Here is a 20360-nt window from a genome sequence, read left to right as displayed (position 1 = left end):
TGTCGAAGTTCATATATTGATTATATTATGAGTGTTATTTTGGCGAAATTTTAGCATAATTCTCAACGCTGATTGGTCGGCTATTACGTCATGAATTGCGACGACCAATCACCGTTCAGATAAAAACCGAATCGGTTAATTTTAATTCGAATATTTAGTCCATAATACTCTGTGTTATTTTAATAAATATATAATTTATATCCAAACGAAGAATTGATTCCAAACTCTAAAAGTACTTTCGTTAGAAAGAGACAAATATACATTTCAGAATACACTTCGCATCACGTGAGGTTTTTTTTGTAGTGTCATTTTATTTCTAATTATAACTTAAGACTATTTTTAATTCAATCAATGCTAGACTGATTTGTTTTTAAATGTGTAGTCTTATATACTTGTCATATTTTATATACATATGTGTAGCTGTTACTGAAGCAACGCTATATGTAACGTTTAAACAAAACGAATCTAACGCAAGTTGTACTTGGTGATAGGGCTTTGTAAGTCATCTGGGCGGTACAACTCCCTTAAAACATTTTATACTCTCAAACAGTATTAGGATATCTGCGAGTTGAAGAGTGAGTGAGTCAGTGTAACTACAGGCATACGGGACGTGACATCTCAGTTGTCAAAGACAGTGTTCTAAAAATGCTAGTGCGGTGGTGACCACTTACAATCAGACAGTACAATCGCCAGCCACCTAATTTCAATTAAAAAAAAAGTTTTTTTCTCGTCTATCGTGTATACTGCTATTATTGTTATTAACACAAATATGGCAATAATAGGTTAATACTATTTATAACGACAGTTTAATGCACGCGCTGTTATTTTTTTAATGCAATGACAACACGCTATAAAGCTTTCATTATTAACATCACACATATATTATTTAGTTATTTTTTTTAATTATATTTAAAACTTATTAATTTATTAAAGCCTTATAGTGCTAGTTGCCGTGGAGTACCGGCTTAGAATAGTACTCCCCCAATCTCATCCCGTGGGTGTCGTAAGAGGCGACTGAGGGACGGGGAAAAGGGGGGATGGGCAGCAGCGTCCCCCCTCCCATAAACATCTTACCCCCCTACTGCGCTCGCCAACACGCCTGCCCAGCGCGGCGAGTATGGGCAAACCCCTCCCTTAATGGCAGATGCGCCCAAAAAAAAGGCCCCCAGTTACCGGCAAGCCCGCTAGGCCCGACCAAGGTAGCGGTCGCGGTATCGGCAGGGCAGGGGGTGCTAAGAATCACCGGTTCACGGCAGGCTACCGTATAAAACGACTGCACATGGCAACGTATAATGGACGCTCGATGAGGCTGGACCATCACCTCGCCGAATTAGAAGTAGAGTTAAGTCATATAAACTGGCATATACTGGGGTTATCTGAAGTCCGAAGACAGGGGGAGGACACGATAACTCTAGAGTCCGGTAACTTACTCTACTTCCGCGAAGGTGATAACATCTCCCAGGGTGGTGTCGGTTTTCTAGTCAAAAAGGTTCTCATTAGCAGCATTGTGGAAATCAGTAGTGTGTCGAACCGGGTAGCGTACCTTGTCCTAAAACTTTCCGACAGGTACTCCCTGAAGGTCGTACAGGTATATGACCAACTTCGACATATTCTGATGATGTGATCGAAGCGATGTACAAGGACATCGCAAAGGCCCTCAACGACACCTCGAAGGCCCACTACAATGTTGTTATGGGAGACTTTAATGCTAAAGTGGGAGTACAAGATAGCGGTGAATCGAAAGTCGGACCTTACGACTTGGGCTGCAGAAATCACAGGGGGCAAATGCTGGTAAACTTTCTCGAAGTGCAGGGGCTTTTTTTGATGAATTCTTTCTTTCAAAAGAAGCCTCAGAGGAGGTGGACCTGGCGAAGCCCCTATAATGTGACAAGGAACGAGATAGACTTTATCATTTCGAATAAAAGGCACATATTTAGAGATGTTTCAGTGATCAACAGGTTTAATACCGGAAGTGATCAGCGCTTGGTTCGAGGCACTCTAAATATTAACTTAAAAGTCGAAAGATCGAGAATGATGAGGTCTACTCTCCGACCTACCATGCTCCAAGCTGCTCAAGGCTCCGAAAAGTTCCAAATGGAACTTCAAAATCAATTCACCGCGTTGGAAACCATAAGCAGCATTGATGAGAGAACCGACACGCTGGTCAAAATACTGCAAAACACATCCCGCAAGTGTTTTCCGCCACAGAGAAGAGACAACGCTCCAAAACTCTCTGCTGAGACACTCGAGCTCATGAGAAAACGACGAGAACTACCATCGTTTTTGTCAGATAAGGCCTTAAATCGAACAATAAAAACGCTGACGCGACGCGATCTCCGACGCTCCAATACCCGTGCCATCAAGGCTGCGATTGAGCAAAATCGGGGATCGAAAGTGTTCGCTCGCAAGTTTGAGAGGCCGCGTCTGACAAAACTTAAAACTGAAAATGGTGGGGTCGTTACCTCTAGGCCTGAGATTGTCGGAGAAGTAGAGAGGTTTTATGGGCAGTTGTTCTCTTCAAGATCGGATAAACCCGTGGGAATCAGTATTGATGACCAGCGCGCCCCTCTTATGCGCCATTACTCCGAGGAGCTCCCGGTCGTTGACCAAGGAGAGATTAGGGCGGCTCTAGAACAGCTTAAAAACAACAAAGCTCCGGGAGATGACGGAATCACAACAGATTTGCTTAAGGCAGGCGGGACTCCGGTCCTGAAAGAGCTAGCAAGCCTCTTTAATTCCGTCATCCAACATGGCATGACCCCGGAAACGTGGAGCGGGAGTGAGGTGGTACTGTTTTTCAAGAAAGGTGATAAAACCCTCTTGAAAAACTACAGACCAATCTCCCTCCTGAGTCACGTGTATAAGCTGTTCTCAAGAGTCGTCACGAACCGTCTCGCCAGACGACTTGACGAGTTCCAGCCCCCAGAGCAAGCCGGCTTTCGATCAGGCTACAGCACCGTGGACCACATCCATACTGTTCGGCAGATTGTGCAGAAGACCGAAGAGTACAATCAGCCGCTGTGTATGGCATTTGTGGACTACGAGAAAGCCTTCGACTCCATCGAAACCTGGGCAGTGCTCGACTCATTGCAGAGATGTCATATCGATTGGAGATATATCGAGGTACTGAGATGTCTGTACAACGCCGCTACAATGACTGTCCACATCCAGGACTGTAAGATGAAGGCGATCCAACTGCGCAGAGGGGTGAGACAGGGGGATGTAATATCCCCGAAACTGTTCACCAACGCGTTGGAAGACGTTTTCAAAACGCTGGATTGGACTAGGTATGGAGTCAATGTAAACGGCGAGTACATCTCACACCTTCGATTTGCCGACGATATCGTCATCATAGCAGAGTCGCTGGAACAACTCACCGAAATGCTGCGTAGCCTAGGCGAGTCTTCCCGGTGTGTCGGTCTCGGTATAAACTTGGACAAGACTAAGGTTATGTTCAATAGGCATGTCGTGCCAGGACCGATATACGTCGAGGGGAAACCTCTCGAAGTTGTTAGTGAATATACCTACCTAGGACAGATAATACAAGTCGGTAGGAACAACTTCGAGAAGAAAGCCGATCGAAGAATTCGCTTGGGATGGTCAGCATTTGGCAACCTTCGTCAAGTCCTCAAGTCGTCTATACCGCAATGTTTGAAGACGAAAGTCTTCAACCAATGCGTCTTACCTGCCATGACATACGGTACCGAAACGTGGACACTAATTGCGGGACTAGTCCACAAATTCAAAGTCGCTCAGCGTGCTATGGAGCGAGCTATGCTCGGAGTATCTTTGAAGGATAAGATCAGAAATGAGATTATCCGGAAAAGAACCGGAGTCACCGACATAGCTTGCAAAATTAGCAGGCTGAAGTGGCAGTGGGCTGGTCACGTATGTCGTAGGACCGTTGGTCGTTGGAGCAGACGAGTCCTAGAGTGGAGACCGCGAATCGGCAAGCGCAGCGTAGGGCGCCCTCCAGCCAGGTGGAGCGACGACCTTAAGAAGGTGGTGGGCACCAACTGGATGCGGAAGGCGGAGGACAGGGAGCTTTGGCGCACCTTGGGAGAGGCCTATGTTCAGCAGTGGACAACGATTGGCTGTTGATTGATATAGTGCTAGGTTTTTGACATAGTAAATTAAAAAAAAAAAGTTTTTTAATCTGTTGCAATTTAGGTTCAAGATAGACTAGTTTTTTTTGGACTGTTTCTGTTAACTTTGTTACCTGGGATACTCTTAATTTTTTTATCTTTATCAAATAGATTCTCTTATATGACTTGAAATTGTTAACTTTTATTTACCTTTTTTTGTTGTATAGCTTGTGTAGCCTAATATTCTGCCACTGTCACGTTTGTTAGAAAATATATTTTGGAGGAAGAATGATTCCAAATATTGATATTTTGATATTGGTTTGAATGGGCATAATTATAATTTTAAATTATAAAATTGTAAATCTTTTAAGGCTGTTAAGAAATACTTTGTAATATATATTGCATGTATATATAACCTTATAACAACAATGTTTAAATTTCTACAGATAATAAAATAGATAATGATATGTCATCACTACATCAACTTGAATTAAAATAATTTTTGTTATAAAATTTTGAGAACGAGAAAAGGTCTTAAACATTCCGCCTAATCTATTATGTTATCTGAATTAATAAAAAACATTAAAAATATATATAAACGTAATCAGCCTGACATTACGCTTCAAGGTTACGGTATTTGATGGATTAAAAAAAACCGTATTTTTTATATTTTTATCAAATTCCAGGTGGAAATAACTCCATGGCATTCAAGCATGCATAATATGGGTATGGTGTTTAACAGAACGGTCTGGACGAATATACTGGAACTCCAGGACCAGTTCTGTGCGTACGACGATTACAATTGGGACTATTCGTTACTCCACCTGTCACAGAATAGACCTGGAAGGGAGAAGTTCAAGGTGATATTGTGTAAAGGGCCCAGGGTTTTCCATATTGGAGAATGGTGAGTGGACATTTTAGTATTGGGTTTTTGATCTATTAGTGGGAGTAAGACGGACTCGTGTACCGTGAAGGCAAACGTCATGACGCTCCTTTATGACGTCATGTCTCCCCGCTCTCTACTTGTGTATGAGGCGTGATGCGTATAGTATATAATTCCAGAGCCGGCTCGAACAATTATCCATCTTATTAAATAAATAAATTATAGGATTTTTTTTGGTACCTCGGGTTACATTATTGCAATTTTCGTAGAGATGTTTATTATTTTTAAAATAAAATAAAGCTTATGTCACTCGCTGATAATTTAGCTTTCTACGGGTGAAAGAATTTTTAAAATCGGCTTAACGGTTTTTGAGTTTACCCATTACAAACAAACATACAAAAAGTCAAAGCTTATCTCATTATAATACTAGTATTGATAATAATAAGAAATTTATCTGAAACTAAATTCTCTTTATAACCAATATCGATGTTTATCTGTCTGGCGTTATATTCCAAAAGCCAAAATTTTCTCGTGTCGATGAATTCACCAGAAAAAATATAATTGTATTAACGACGAGACGGTTGGCGTGGTTGGTGGATGCTTGCCTTTCACGCCGAAGGTTGTGGGTTCGATTCCCACCCAGGAGAGATATTTGTGCGCAAGAACATGTCTGTTTGTTTATTACACCCAGACTCAGGGTCTGGGTGTAATTATCTATATAAGTAGGTATTTACAAAAGAAAAATAGTATATGTATATCACTTGTCTGGTTTCCATAGCCAAAGCTCTGTACAAGCTTAATTTGGAATCAGATGGCCGTGTGTGAAAAATGTCCCAGGATATTATTAATATCTCTTCCAGCGGTTTTCACCATAAGAAGTCCAACTGTAACGCGTCAACAGTTATCAGCAAAGTGCAGAAGTTACTCCAGGACGCGAAGTCCTACCTGTTCCCGCCACGAGTGACGGCAACAATCAGCGCTGGTGGCGCGAAGCACAATAAGAAACTAACGAAGGGAAACGGAGGTTGGGGCGATTTGAGGTAAAATAAATAATCTTATTATCGTTGTTTTTTTCATAGAATAGGAAGGCGGACGAGCATATGAGTCACGTGATGATAAGTGGTCACCAACCCCCATAGACATTGGCATTGTAAGAAATATTAAGCATCGCTTACTTCGCCAATGCGCCACCAACCTTGGGAATACATCTTAGATGTTATGTCCCTTGTGCCTGTAATTACACTGACTCACCTCAGACAACCATAATACCTGCGTTGTATATAAGATCCGACTGGTATGTATATAAAGTTTATGTATATAATAAATATATAAATACATAATTTAGTCAGACTCACGAAATCGAACCAACGGGACAGTCAATGGTAAAGACAGTGGTACCACTCCACTTCAAAAAGTCGTCACTTGTTGGTCTTGGTACCACCACCTCATCATATGTTCCACGTAACAGCAATACATGGTATTGCTGTGGTGGTAGAATGTATGATGAGTGTGGTACCTACCCAGACGTGTTTACACAAAGACCTACCACCAACTCACTTGGTGGTTTTAAGTTTCACTTTATGATAAGCCCGTCTGTCTATTGTTGTTGTGTTCTGGTTTGAAGGGTGAGTACAGTAACAGCCTGTTAATGTTCCACTGCTGGGCTAAAACCTTCTCTCCCTTTTGAGGAGAAGGTTTGGAGGTTATTTCACCATGCTGCTCTAATGCAGGTTGGTAGAATACACATGTGGCAGAATTTCAATAAAATTAGACACATGCAGGTTTCCTCACGATGTTTTCCTTCACCGTCAAGCACGAGATGAATTATAAACACAAATTAAGCACATGAAAATTCAGTGGTGCTTGCCCGGGTTCGAACCCACGATCATCGGTTAAGATTCACGCGTTCTAACGGACAGGACAGGAGACAGTGTAACTACAGGCACAAGGGACATAACATCATAGTTCCCAAGGTCGGTGGCGCATTGGTTATGTAAGGAATGGTAAATATTACCAACAGTACCAATGTCCGCTCCTTAAGGGGTAAGGTCTGTTCCTGATACTCAAATCATCATTTCCTCTTTCAGGGATCAAGAGCTGTGCACCAACATGACAAAAGTGGAACGTCAAATGAGGAAATACACATACTACACGTAGTCTATATGATACAGGTCTGCTATACCAAATACAACAAACTAAAACGTAATTATAATAACATTTTGACAGTTCGTGACGTACGCATCCGTCCGCCATCTTGTTGCATCTGTCAACTGTCATTATTTGTATGTGACAGGTGGGAGATTTTGAATCGAATCGATATATACTTTATTGAATTACTTGTAAGCGTTTTTTTTTTTTTTTTTTTTAATTTAACGCAGCCAGCGATACGTAATGTAGATTATGTCGAAAAGCGTCTAGATCATTCTTCAAGCTTCTAAATTCATTGAAAATTGTTTTAATTGTATGTGATAAAGTATATTTTGAACCAAAATAAAGAGCGAAACGATATTGCTTTAGAGACGTTACATAAAAAAGTTACACAAAAAGTTGGACTTAAATTTAACTTATTGTTTAAATAATTATATTATAAAGTCATTAATTCAAAGATAGATAGCATAGATATTTGCGTTAACCTTCAAGTGCCGAGGTGCTAAACACAAATAAAACGCAAGACTGGTCTCTCAGACCACAGTAAATAAATTATGTTTTATAAACAATTATGATTGGTGAAATTAGTTTTATTGTTGAGTTTAAAATTATAAAAACTATTTTTTCATTAATCAGCCATAATACTTTAAGTGAGCTCTTACGTAACTAGCAGTATTGTACGTATTACGAACTTATTAATTTAATTCACGTAGACACACTAATATAAATTTAATATAAAATTCACGAAAGGCACGGAGAACACGTAAATTGAGATAGAAATAATAATTAAAAAAAAAAAATCGCTATATATCGCTCCTGCGCAGTTGGCTAAACCCTCTTGTGATAGGCCGTCGTGGCCAAAATCAGTCTGGAGGACATTATATATATACAGACAGGACAATACATATGTATTTTTATAAAGTAAGCATTCGCTAAGAATTTTAAGGCGTTTAGGTATGTATGTAAAGGCTCAGATGTGATAAAAAAAATGCGCGCCTAGAATGTAAGACTTAAACATAAATGTGTTATCATTTGGAAAATGATTAGAATGATTGTAACCGCATCAAAATCGATGAAGTAGTTTAAACAAATTGTGCTAATTAATATATTTAGGCATTGTTTAGGTCAAAAAAAAATCTAGTCTTAAGTTAATTTTTTTTTTAAATTAAATTTTAATATTTTTTTAAATTTCGGTCGTTGCTAGAAAGTTCATTGTTTGTCTGTGCCGTTGCCTGGCAAATGTGAAGCATTGAATTTTTTTGCATTGTAGTTAACAAAAATAAAATATACCGAATTTTTTTAAAGAAAATTATACTGTTTGTGTAATAAACATTTATATGTATTTAACACAAAAATGGCGGCACGCCAACTTTCTGTTTCAACATCACATAATATTTAAAATTGAATTTCATCTCAATATTCTTTAATATATCAAGAAGATGATAATTTTATCGCACGTTCTACTTCACTTCAAAGGCTGGCAACACATCATGGCGCTGGGAGTCACGTTCTATCAGTGACAACATTCGCCCTCCCCCCCTAAATAAATATAAAAGTACAGCGTCACAGATATGTCAGGATCGTTTCGCATCATCGTATTTCAAAATGATATTAGTTTATCTTAAGGCTAAATATTAGGCTCCATTTGACAGGTCTGTTAGACCATATCGTACTTGAGGGTTAAAAGAAAAAAAAAGTGAGCTGTCAAAATGTTATTAATAAACTGACAGTTAAGTATAAGAGTTTTTTTTTTTTAAATTAAGATATTTCGTTATTTTTTCACAAACATTAAGGTGCTTCAAAGTTTCTAGTTGTTTTGCTTCATATGTATAAATCACAGTATTATAAACTTGAACTGTTATATCTGTCCTTGTCTAATATATGAATTGTTTTTATATGCGAGAGAGAGATGGGTAACTATTAGAGCCAAAGGTCGTATGTTGAAATTGTGTACTTAAGATCATAACTAACTTCTTATACATAATTTTTTGTTTCCATGGCAACGGTTTTGTTTATGTCGCTTACAATCATGTTTGTTATCAAATTTTTACATAAGACTTTTCGGACTTAGATACGTTTTATTTTATATAAGTATAATTATTATATATTTCGTTTTGGAATCTATGTATGATATTTGATATTGTATGTTTTTTTTATTTCGTTCTTCCTGACGGTACTTTTTTTTTGTTTGTCTAATTTTTTTTTATAATTTTCATTCTTATATGTAATAATTGTGTATGTTAATAAAAGTGCGTTCATTTAATTTTTTCTGTTGATTAATATCGTATCTCGTCTCGTAACGCTGGTGGTCCCGGTACTTGAATACCGGTCCAGAAAAGTTGTAACCCTAAACTTTGATTTAGTAATTAGCATTGTATACAATAAGGTCGTGTCGGATTGCCATCCCATCGGATTAGGAGTTAGGGAATAGAGTGCATCTGTTTGCGCACTCTTCCTCATGTCTTGGACAGGCGACTAAAGTCTCTTGATAATGACCGCAGTGGAACGATCACGATGACGTCACCGTTGCCATTCAAAAGTATTGATTGGAAAAGAAGTATGACTGTGATATATAAATGTAAACACTTTTTTTTTTTATAAATGTCTTACAAACACACCGTTGAAAAAAATGCTCGAGCGATTAAAATTTAATGATAAATATTCGTCGATCTATAATTATATTGTAAATGCTAAAATAGTTCTGATGAAATCTTAAAAGCCCACTTAAGACTTAGTATACGCCTAAAGGAACTTCCTTTGAAGTCCAACTTTGACTTAAGACACTATTGACGTCGGAAGATACCAAGCAACTAATATTGTTTTGAGCCTTATATATGTATAAAAAAATCTTGCCAGCGCGATTCAGAAGTATGTATTAATCGATCAACGCCATCTATTGGTACTAAACTGTAACACTTAACAATTACTACAGGACTTTCTTTAACGCACTTTTATTGACACGATATAATATTCCATTCAAAATAAATTTTGTACAAATCGTAAACAGGAATTAAACTTTAACATTTAAGCAAAATTTCAATGATATGTAGGCGTATTCAAATTGAGAACGTTAGTTATAGAAAATTCGTTACTACAGTGTTGTCATCTGTTAAAAATATAATAATCAGCTTGAATCAAATTGTCAAAACTGACATTTAAGACAAAAATTTTGCATTTAAAATATTGAATAAAAATGTTTCTTTTAACGATGATTATTATTTACTTTCCCTTAAAGTTTACAGAAATAATTACATTTTATTAATATTTTATACAAAATGGTAAATAATAATAGTTAAGCCTGCATAACGCAATACCCTTAATTGCGAATTTTAATCCTTTAAAAAATATCTTTAGCATACTAACTGCAAAATTTCAGTATGAGTAAATTAATATTTTTTTTATAATCTTTTTGTTGTATATATTGTGTATTTTTTATCTGTGTTAATTGTTTTGTAACGTTCTTTTAATTTTTGTAATACATATCCTTCAAATAAATGAAACACAATAACAGATTTTTATTTATTTTTTTAGTTTTCCTATAGCCATCTGATTTTTAAATGTACAATAAATAAGAAATCATATATATTTAGAACATAAGAGGCTTCCAAGGAGCGGTGGAATTATTTTAATAATTATGAGTTTTCATAGAATATAATTAAAAATAAGACGCATAAAAGGCAAACAGTCGGTATTTAATACATAAATCAAAAACAATATGTTAAAGTTTTCTTCTATTAAAAGTAATATAATTTTTAGTATTTTAAAATTATTAAAATTATTTACTTAGTGTATCAAGGACTATGATTTAGGTGGGCCCAACCCCTCTTAAAGAATCTTAATAAAGATTTCCATTCAAATAATTTACCAATGTATCACGTTTTATAATAAATAGAAATTTGATATGGTTACGACTAAATGAAGGCACTTTAATAACGAACTCTTGCTATAATTTGCCATTTAAAAACAAAAAAACATTGTTGACTAATATAGATATATAGATGTCTAGGACATCTGTCAAATCTTTGCTAATCGAAATTAATATATTTATTATCTAAAACTTATAACAAAAAAATATTATGTATTATCATAAATAAAATAACGTAACATTAAAGAAAAGAGCAAAGAAATACTCGTTTTGTATCTGTATCGAAAATAAACATAATTAAAAATGATAAAATTGTTTTATTTCTATCAAACTTGTTTCAAGTTGTAGATTTAATGTCGTATTTTAATTAAAAATGCACTTTATAAACGGACAGACAACATGAAACGTGCTCAAGTTCAAATAATTATTTTTGAATTTCAAAGTGGCAAAAAGGCTTTAATTACTTTTTTTATGACATTGGTAAATGGTCTCGACCGTCCATAGATGGATGATTCCTTATATTGCCAATGCACCACGAAACTTGGGTGTTTTGTCCCGTATGCTTGTAGTTACACTGGCTCACTCACCCTTCCAACCGAAACTCAACAATACTAAGTAATGCTGTTTAGTAGCAGAATATATGATGAACCCACTTAGATGGGCTTGCACAAAGCCGTACCAACAAAAGTAAAAGTGGAGCTTTAATAATAAAAATACAAGTTCCTTTGTATATTTGTTCTCTATGCGTTCGTAATCTATTTATCCGATTCTGATATAACTTGGTGAATAGTTCTACGTTTACCTGCGAAAGATTTATCTTTTAAGAACAAACTCGAAACTCACCGCAAACGGTCGTGAAATGTCAAAAATTGATATGCGACAATGACCGTAATAATTGTTATTAACTTCCCGATGTAAATTTTTTATAATGGGTCCGATTTTGTGACTCTCCAATATTAACATTTCTCCACGTTTCAAGGTCACTAGATAGTCCTGGGTCACTTACTGACATTTCACGACCATTTTCCGCGTTGAGTTTCGAGTTTGTTCGACGGTAGGTCTAAAACTTTAGAGAGGCAAAGTTATAATGTACGAACAATATTTTAACTTATAATACTTACGTGGGAGGCCTGTGAACCTTTTCATGACCTTAATTGATTCAGAGAAAGTCTTCTTTCCTAACAGATTATTGAAGTCTACAATCTACTGGTACTGGTGGTAGGGCTTTGTGCAAGCTCGTCTGGGTAGGTACCACCCACTCATCAGATATTCTACCGTAAAACAGCAATACTTGATACGTTTGAAGGGTGAGTGAGCCAGTGTAATTACAGGCACAAGGGACATAAAATCTTAGTTCCCAAGGTTGGTGGCGCATTGGCTATAAGCGATGGTTGACATTTCTTACAATGCCAATTTCTAAGGGCGTTTGGTGACCACTTACCATCAGGTGGCCCATATGCTCGTCCACCTTCCTTTTCTATAAAAAAAAAAAAAAAAATCGCTTCGCCGATATCTGAAAGGTTTAGGAAAGTCCTGTGAATGTTTGAAAGATAATACTGTTTCAATATGAGTTGGCGACAAATGTGTCAGGTTTCCTAACGACATTTACCTTCGCACGAGATCATATCCTGGGACATTATTCACACACGGCCATCTGATCCCAAATTAAGCAGAACTATGGAAACCAGACAACTGATATGCTACATATACTACTTTTCTTTTGTAAACACAAACTTATACAGATAATTACACCCAGACTCAGGATAAAAAGACATGTTTATACACACAAATGCCTGTCCTGGGTGGGAATCGAACCCACAACCTTCGGCGTGAAAGGCAAGTATCTACGAACCACGCCAACCGGCCCAAAGTCGCTAAAGTTTTTAGAAGATGCTGCGTGTGTGTATGTACATGGGTGCGTTCGAAATTTTTTCGTCACAATTATCTCGGAAACAAAAAATGATATCGAGATGGGACCAATTGCATTCGACGCTGAATTGCAAATTCTAGCGCTGATTAGGTTTTGAGTAAAATCGATCGAGTCATTTTTTGTTGATAAAAAACTAAAATAAAAAGGTAAATTAGCAGAATAAACGGTGTATTATGGTAAAAATATTAATTATGATAATAAATATAACAGGAAAAATATATAGTAGTTTCATTCTTGTCACTAGAGCTTATTTTATCACGCGGTTCCGATGCGGGTTGGTGAAATACACATGCTATAGAATTTCAGTGAAATAAGACACAGTATTTTCCTCAGGATGTTATCCTTCACCGTCAAGCACGAGATTCACGCGTTCTAACCACTAGGCCAGCTCGGCTTTTTCTATTTAATAGTTTAAAAAAAAAAACAAAAAATATTTGCATTTTGCCAAAACGAATACTAGAAAGTAAGACAGAAGTAGACATTAGCATTAAGTGATCTTGCAAATGCACCAGAAAACCTTACTGTGAATCAATACTCTGACGTTGAAGAATTAGAAAATATATTCGAACCACTCGAGACTCGCTTTAATATTACCAAGTGAAGATCACGTCACAACTTCTCTGATAATTCCACTAATGAAAGGACTCAACTTAAAAACGGTTGCATTGGAAAAGCAAATTTCATAGGTTTTGATATAATACATATAATATGTCCCTTAAAAAAATTAAAGACCCATTATATATTTTTTTCGATAATCGTTAGGATTATCTTTTTTTATTATAATTATTATTATTATTATTATTATTTATTTATAGACGAACAGCTGATAAGCTGATATGTCTATGTAAATTGTGTTGAAAAATCATTTTTGCAGAAGTGACAGCTTCTGTGACTTTAACCAGGTATCAAGTCGGTTTTTGAAAGCATTAACTGAAGTGGCCAAAACAATTTCTTCGGGTAACTTGTTCCAATTAGAAACCACTCTGTTACTTAGGAAGTTATGTGCAGCTTGTTTACAGGTAGGAGTTCTGTTTAACTTTGTTTGGTGCCCTCTATATGTTCTATCGTTGTTTTTAGGGTTGTAGATATTCTGTATATCTGGTAAGTCATAGTGGTGGTTAAGGATTTTGTATGTTTCGATTAGGTCACCGCGTAGGCGTCTTTCTTCAAGGGTTGTAAGTTGTAAAGCATGGAGTCTCTCTTGGTATGATTTACGGCGTAGAACATGTGGTATCTTGGTAGCTTTTCTTTGTACATTTTCCAGTAAATTTATGTCTTTTTGGTAGTAGGGATTCCAAATTTGAAAGGCATATTCCAATAATGGTCTTATGTACGTTTTATAAATTTTTAGAAATACTCCAATTGTCATCATTTGAAAGGACCTCCTAATTACATAAATAAATGAGTTTGCTTTCTTAACTATTGTAATTATGTGCTTTTCCCACTTCAAATCAGATGTTATAAGTACACCAAGGTCTCTCTGGACATTAACAGATTCAATGATCTTCTCCTTCAAACTGTACACCATTTTAGGGTTAGTTCGGCCAAGATGAAGAACACTGCATTTGGATGTGTTGAGACTAATGATCCAATCCTTGGTCCACTCCTGGATTCTGTTAAGGTCATCTTGTAGTTGCCCTGAGCTTATTAGAGGGTTAGTAAAGAATTTTCCATCGTCAGCAAAGAATGCTGCTTGAGATTTTATAAGTTCTACCAAGTCTGTTATGTAAATGCCAAATAGATAGGCAGAGAGTACTGATCCCTGGGGGACGCCGCTAAGCACTTGTTTCCGTTGTGATAAGGAGTTACCAACCCGTACTTGGAATGTTCTATCTGAAAGATAGTTTTCTATCCAATTTAGTAGCGCACCCCTCACACCAATATGTTCCAGTTTCTTTAGAAGCCGTTTGTGGGGAACTCTGTCAAAGGCACGTTCGAAGTCCAGGTAAACAACGTCAACCGGTATATTTTTATCAAGGTCTTTTGTCCATGGGTGAACACATGAAAGAAGATTGGTTATGGTTGATCTTTTCTGCACAAATCCATGCTGTCTAGGTGATATAATACATTCACGGCTTAAGAACTGCATCAGTTGATTGCTAATAATTTTTTCCATGATCTTTATGATAATACTAGTGAGGCTGATGGGTCGGAAATTCTCAGGTTGAGTTTTATCACCTTTTTTGTATATAGGTGTTACTATTGCGTGTTTCCAGTCTTGTGGAAGATATTCACTCTGAAAAGATGTATTCATAAGAATAGTCAAAGCTGGAGCTATCGTTTTGACACATGGTTTAAGAATACAACTCGGTATTTGATCAGGTCCAGGTGAGGATTGGGTGTTTAGATTTCGGATGGTTTTTTCCACATCATCAACTGAAAATGTTATGTCACATAAGCTATTTTTTACCTTATTTATTGTAGTAATATCAGTACATTGGTTCGTGTCTGGCTCCTTACAGTAGGCTTTCTGGAATTCTTCCGCAAAGACATCGGCAATATCACTTGGTTCTGTTACCAAGTCACCTTGGTGATTACGCAATGCTGGTGGAATAGTGACTTTATCGGTGGCACATCGACGGATATATGAGTAAAAACTTTTGTCTCCAAGCTCAAGTATTTTTTCTTCGTAGATGTTTCTTTGCTTCCTGGATAGGGATACACAATTGTTATTAACCTCTCTATACTTTATGTAGTTTTCATTAGTCCTATTAAGTTTGTATATGTCCCATTGTGTCTTCTTTTCCGTAACTAGTTTTAATATATCCTTATTTATCCATGGTTTATTTTTGGTTTTATTTCTTACTTTCTTCTCCGGGGCGTGTATGTTAGAGGCTTTATTGATAGCATCTGAAATACTCAACCACAGTTGTGCAGTATCAGCTGAGAAATTTATTTCCTTAAGATATTTCTCCAAGTCGGAATTGTATTTTTCAAAATCAACAAATTGGTAGTATCGTTTTATTTTTGGGCTTATATCCTTTTTTTTAAGTAGAAGTTGTAGATTAAATTCCAGTACACAGTGATCGCTTTTCCCAATCGGAGGTTTATGATTTATTTCATTTATGAGTGTATCCTCGTTGACCAATATTAGGTCGAGTAGAGATGACACCTGACATTGTCGAAACCTTGTAGGGCTGTGAACCAATTGGACGAGGTTACTATTCAAATACATGTTGACAAAGAGCTCCTCTGGTCCTGATAGACATTGATCGGTATGTAAAGGCCATTTTAAAGATGGGTAATTGAAGTCACCAGCCACAATTACTGTGTTATTTTCAGAGGCTTCAGAAATTCTGGAGAGCAGTTTTATATCCCGAGGCCTCCATATATTTTCATCTTTATCATCTGGTCTGTATGCACCTACAACGAGAAAATGGTGTGTGTCACACTGAATGTCAATAAAGAGTGCTTCTATATCGTCAGTCATATATTTGTTGTTCAGTCTGGCCACAATTGGCACACCATTCACACAGTCTTTCACATACATTGCCACACCGCCTCCCCTAGTTTTACCTTCAGACTTTTTCTTTTTATGCTTTCGGTCAGCTCTGAACAAAGTATAGCCCGGTATGTTGTAAGTACTATTGCGGTCCTTGTAATTAAGCCATGTTTCTGTAAGAATCACAATACAAGGATTGTTTATGTTCACATAAAGTAGGAAAAGATCAAATTTTGGGGGTAGAGAAAATAAATTAGTGTACATGAAAGTGAGATTCGAATAAGGATTCTTGTGTTCGTTTGCTAGTTTTTTTGGTGAATAATCTTAGGGGTGCCTCTTATATATTTTATAGTAAGGTCCTTTTCTCCCTTTTCGATCCTAACTTTCAGATTCTCACGGAGTTTGTTCAATTCCTCACGCTGTTTAGGTGTTTTATCATCATATACTCTTACCTCCTTTTTGAGCTTACTTTTGTTCTTAGGCACCCAAAGAGAATCTTGGCGGGATCCGAACACCACCTTGATTGGACGAGGCTTTCCACAGCCAGGCTCGCGGCGACCCAGGCGCAGCACCCTCACTACACTTAGAGAATGGTCACTTTCCGTATTAATATCAGATAGGATTTTCTTTACACATAACTCATCATATGAAATTCTATCACTGTTATTGTCAGATTCACTCTCCTTAATGCCAACCATAATGACGTTGTTAGCTCTTCGTTCACGTTCTGCTAGTTCCTCGAGCAATGCGTTGGTATCAGGAAGCGAAGTAATCGACGGTACCGGCGTGGGTGATGGTGCTGTTTTCGACTCAGATAGCTGTTTCTTTATGTCGTTCACTTCCTCCCGCAGTCCATCATAGGATTTGATAAGTTTTGGCACCTGGAACAAAGCTTCACGGCACGGCGGGCACAAATATAGGAGTGTACGTTTGCCTTTTAATCCCATTACGCGCGCCTCACTGCTCGTTAAATTACTGCATTGTAAGCATATGTTTCTTTTGCAACCATCACACTGCACCGCATTTTCATCCGTGTGATCATTTTCACATTGAAAGCACTTCATTTTGCTGAATTTTATAACACGGGGTATCAAATCCGACACGAAAAACCGTTATGGTATTTTGACTTTCACTGCACTTCACTATCGTGGTTTTTTAGCGATGTTTATTATTTAGGTACTTGTATTTATATTAAATAGACACGTTAGAACTAAGTATAGGTCACTTTTCGTATGATTTATATTTTATACAAGACAAAATATTGGACGCGATTTTCAACACTGTTTCTTCTCGAGAGGGTAGAGAGAAAAAAAAAAAAAAAAAAAAAAAAAAAAGAAAAAATTATATATCAAATAACACAATAAAGATACTTCAATACATTTTTTTCATTTGTGATGCTACCTGTGTCAATACCTTCGCGGTCTCTAACCTGCCTCACACAACACGGACGGCTGGGGCGGCTGCTGAGAATGCAGCAGCGAGAAAACGGAAATATGCCCCCTTGTGTAATTTTTTTTTATTTGTGCCACTAGCGTTCGAGACGTCGGGAAGTTGGGATGCCCTTACTTTAATCAGGGAGATTGGCTGTTGCTTTACAGAGAGGGGATTTGACAGTCGCTCCGGGTCCTACTTGGCGCAGTGGTTGTCTATTGCCGTACAGCATGGAAACGCGGCATTATGGGAAGCTTTGCGTCGGGTGGGAATCGGGAGGAACTATTTTAAATTTGATTAAAAAAAAAATGACATAGTTATCTTTTGTAATAATAATAATCGTGTAATTATCTTTTGTAATAAAAATAAAGTATGTTCCTTCAATACATTTATTCATATTTCTATAAACAAATATTTTGACAGAAATATCATGTAATTTAATATATTTTATCTATTCGCCGTTGATTTCTTTCGGCAATTCCTTAAGAGGAATTAGTTTTGGCGCTTCTTGACTATCGCATGCGCAGTAGCAATTCTTACTGTTTCTCGGACCTTGCGGCAGAATCAATAGCTTCAAATTCATGTTCACTTGAAGTGCGCGCATTTTATCTGCGGAATAAAACATTGATTTGAAAATATTTAAAGAACTTGTGATAGGTTGTGGTACTGGTAGAGCTTTGTGCAAGTTCATCTGGGTAGGTACCACCAACTCATCAGATATTCTACCGCAAAAAAGCAGTACTTGGTATTGTGTTCCGGTTTGAAGGGTGAGTGAACCAGTGTAATTACAGGCACAAGGGACATAACATCTTAGTTCCCAAGGTTGGTGGCACATTGGCGACGTAAGCGATGGTTAATATTTCTTACAATGCCAATGATGGTAAGTGGTCACCAACGCCCTTAGATATTGGCATTGCCAGAAATGTCAACCATCGCTTATATAGCCTATGCACCACCAACGTTGGGAACTAAGATTTTATGTCCCTTGTGCCTGTCATTACACGGGCTCACTCATCCTTCAAACCGGAAGACAACAATATCAAGTACTGCTGTTTTGCTGTAGAATATCTGATGAGTGGGTGGTACCTACCCAGACGGGCTCGCACAAAGCCCTACCACCAGTGAAACATATTTTTTGTACAAGCATTAACAATGTTAGTAATAATAATATCAAAATATAAACCTCTATTGGTAGACGACAAGCCATTTTCTGAGCCAGGCGCTGAAGGCTGCGGACCCGATCCTATTGGATTGTCGGCTTTGGAATTTGAGTCTGTTATAATATTTCGCGAAGTTTTCTCTGCAATTTGCGATTCGGAGGTTTTAGTAATCGTATTATTTGATACATCGGATTGCTTGCTAGATTTATCATCACCAGGAGTAAAAGCTGGTTGATTACTATGCGATTGCTTGTCATCGGGAGTTGGTGAAGAACCTTTTTCCTGGTTAGGAGAACTATCATCCCCAGATGTAGAAGCTGGTCGATCACCAGGCGATTGCTTGTCATCGGGAGTTGGTGAAGAACCTGTTCGCTGGTTAGGAGATTTATCATCTCCAGGAGTAGAAGCTGGGTGAACACCAGGCGATTGATTGTCATCGGGAGTTGGTGAAGAACCCGGATGCTGGCTAAGCGATGACTCGACATCGGGAGTTGGTGAAGAACCCGTTTCCTGGTTAGGAGAATTATCATCTCCAGGAATACAAGCAGGGTGAACACTAGGCGATTGCTCGTCATCGGGAGTTGGTGAAGAACCTGGATGCTGGTTAGGAGAATTATCATCTCCAGATGTAGAAGCTGGTCGATCACTAGGCGATTGCTTGTCATCGGGAGTTGGTGAAGAACCTGTTTCCTGGTTAGGAGAATTATCATCTCCAGGAGTAGAAGCTGGGTGAACACTAGGTGATTGCTTGTCATCGAGAGTTGGTGAAGAACCTGTTTTCTGGTTAGGAGAATTATCATCTCCAGATGTAGAAGCTGGTCGATCACTAGGCGATTGCTTGTCATCGGGAGTTGGTGAAGAACCTGTTTCCTGGTTAGGAGAATTATCATCTCCAGGAGTAGAAGCTGGGTGAACACTAGGTGATTGCTTGTCATCGGGAGTTGGTGAAGAATCTAGATGCTGGCTAGGTGACTGCTTGTAATCGGGAGTTGGTGAAGAACCTGTTCGCTGGTAAGGAGAATTATCATCCCCAGGAGTAGAAGCTGGTCGATCACTAGGCGATTGCTTGTCATCGGGAGTTGGTGAAGAACCTGGATGCTGGATAGGAGAATTATCATCTCCAGATGTAGAAGCTGGTCGATCACTAGGCGATTGCTTGTCATCGAGAGTTGGTGAAGAACCTGTTTTCTGGTTAGAAGAATTATCATCTCCAGATGTAGAAGCTGGTCGATCACTAGGCAATTGCTTGTCATCGGGAGTTGGTGAAGAAACTGTTTCCTGGTTAGGAGAATTGTCATCCCCAGGAGTAGAAGCTGGTCGATCACTAGGCGATTGCTTGTCATCGGGAGTTGGTGAAGAACCTGGACGCTGGCTAGGCGATGGCTCGTCATCGGGAGTTGGTGAAGAACCTGGATG

General features: G+C 37.8%; 2 protein-coding genes across 4 annotated transcripts in view; one reads left to right on the top strand and one right to left on the bottom strand.

Annotated features, from left to right (window-relative positions):
• The window catches only part of LOC126779977 (alpha-1,6-mannosyl-glycoprotein 2-beta-N-acetylglucosaminyltransferase), a 57906-nt gene extending 47314 nt beyond the window's left edge, over window positions 1-10592 (top strand). For all 3 annotated transcript variants that reach the window (XM_050504207.1, XM_050504208.1, XM_050504206.1), the window contains 3 exons: window positions 4772-4989; window positions 5829-6008; window positions 7056-10592. In XM_050504207.1, coding sequence (XP_050360164.1) covers window positions 4772-4989; window positions 5829-6008; window positions 7056-7125 — 468 coding nt within the window. In that variant the 3' untranslated portion in view covers window positions 7126-10592. The remainder of the gene's footprint in view (window positions 1-4771; window positions 4990-5828; window positions 6009-7055) is intronic.
• Window positions 10593-18235: 7643 nt separating this feature from the next.
• Window positions 18236-19879, bottom strand: LOC126779837 (cell surface glycoprotein 1-like). Its single transcript, XM_050503959.1, has 3 exons — window positions 19862-19879; window positions 18968-19814; window positions 18236-18393 (listed from the first exon to the last, which is right to left on the bottom strand). The coding sequence occupies exons 1-3, from the start codon at window positions 19877-19879 to the stop codon at window positions 18236-18238; spliced, it is 1023 nt and encodes a 340-aa protein (XP_050359916.1).
• Between the last annotated feature and the right edge of the window lie 481 nt (window positions 19880-20360).

The sequence above is a fragment of the Nymphalis io genome, chromosome 30 (genome assembly GCF_905147045.1).
Source record: "Nymphalis io chromosome 30, ilAglIoxx1.1, whole genome shotgun sequence".
In the NCBI taxonomy this organism is placed as follows: domain Eukaryota; kingdom Metazoa; phylum Arthropoda; class Insecta; order Lepidoptera; family Nymphalidae; genus Nymphalis; species Nymphalis io.
This window is presented reverse-complemented; position numbering and strand designations above follow the sequence as displayed.

Coding starts and splice junctions, on each gene's coding strand:
- LOC126779837 (XM_050503959.1), bottom strand. Junction 18,394..18,967: donor CTTGTCGTCTACCAATAGAG/GTTTATATTTTG, acceptor TTTATTCCGCAG/ATAAAATGCGCGCACTTCAA.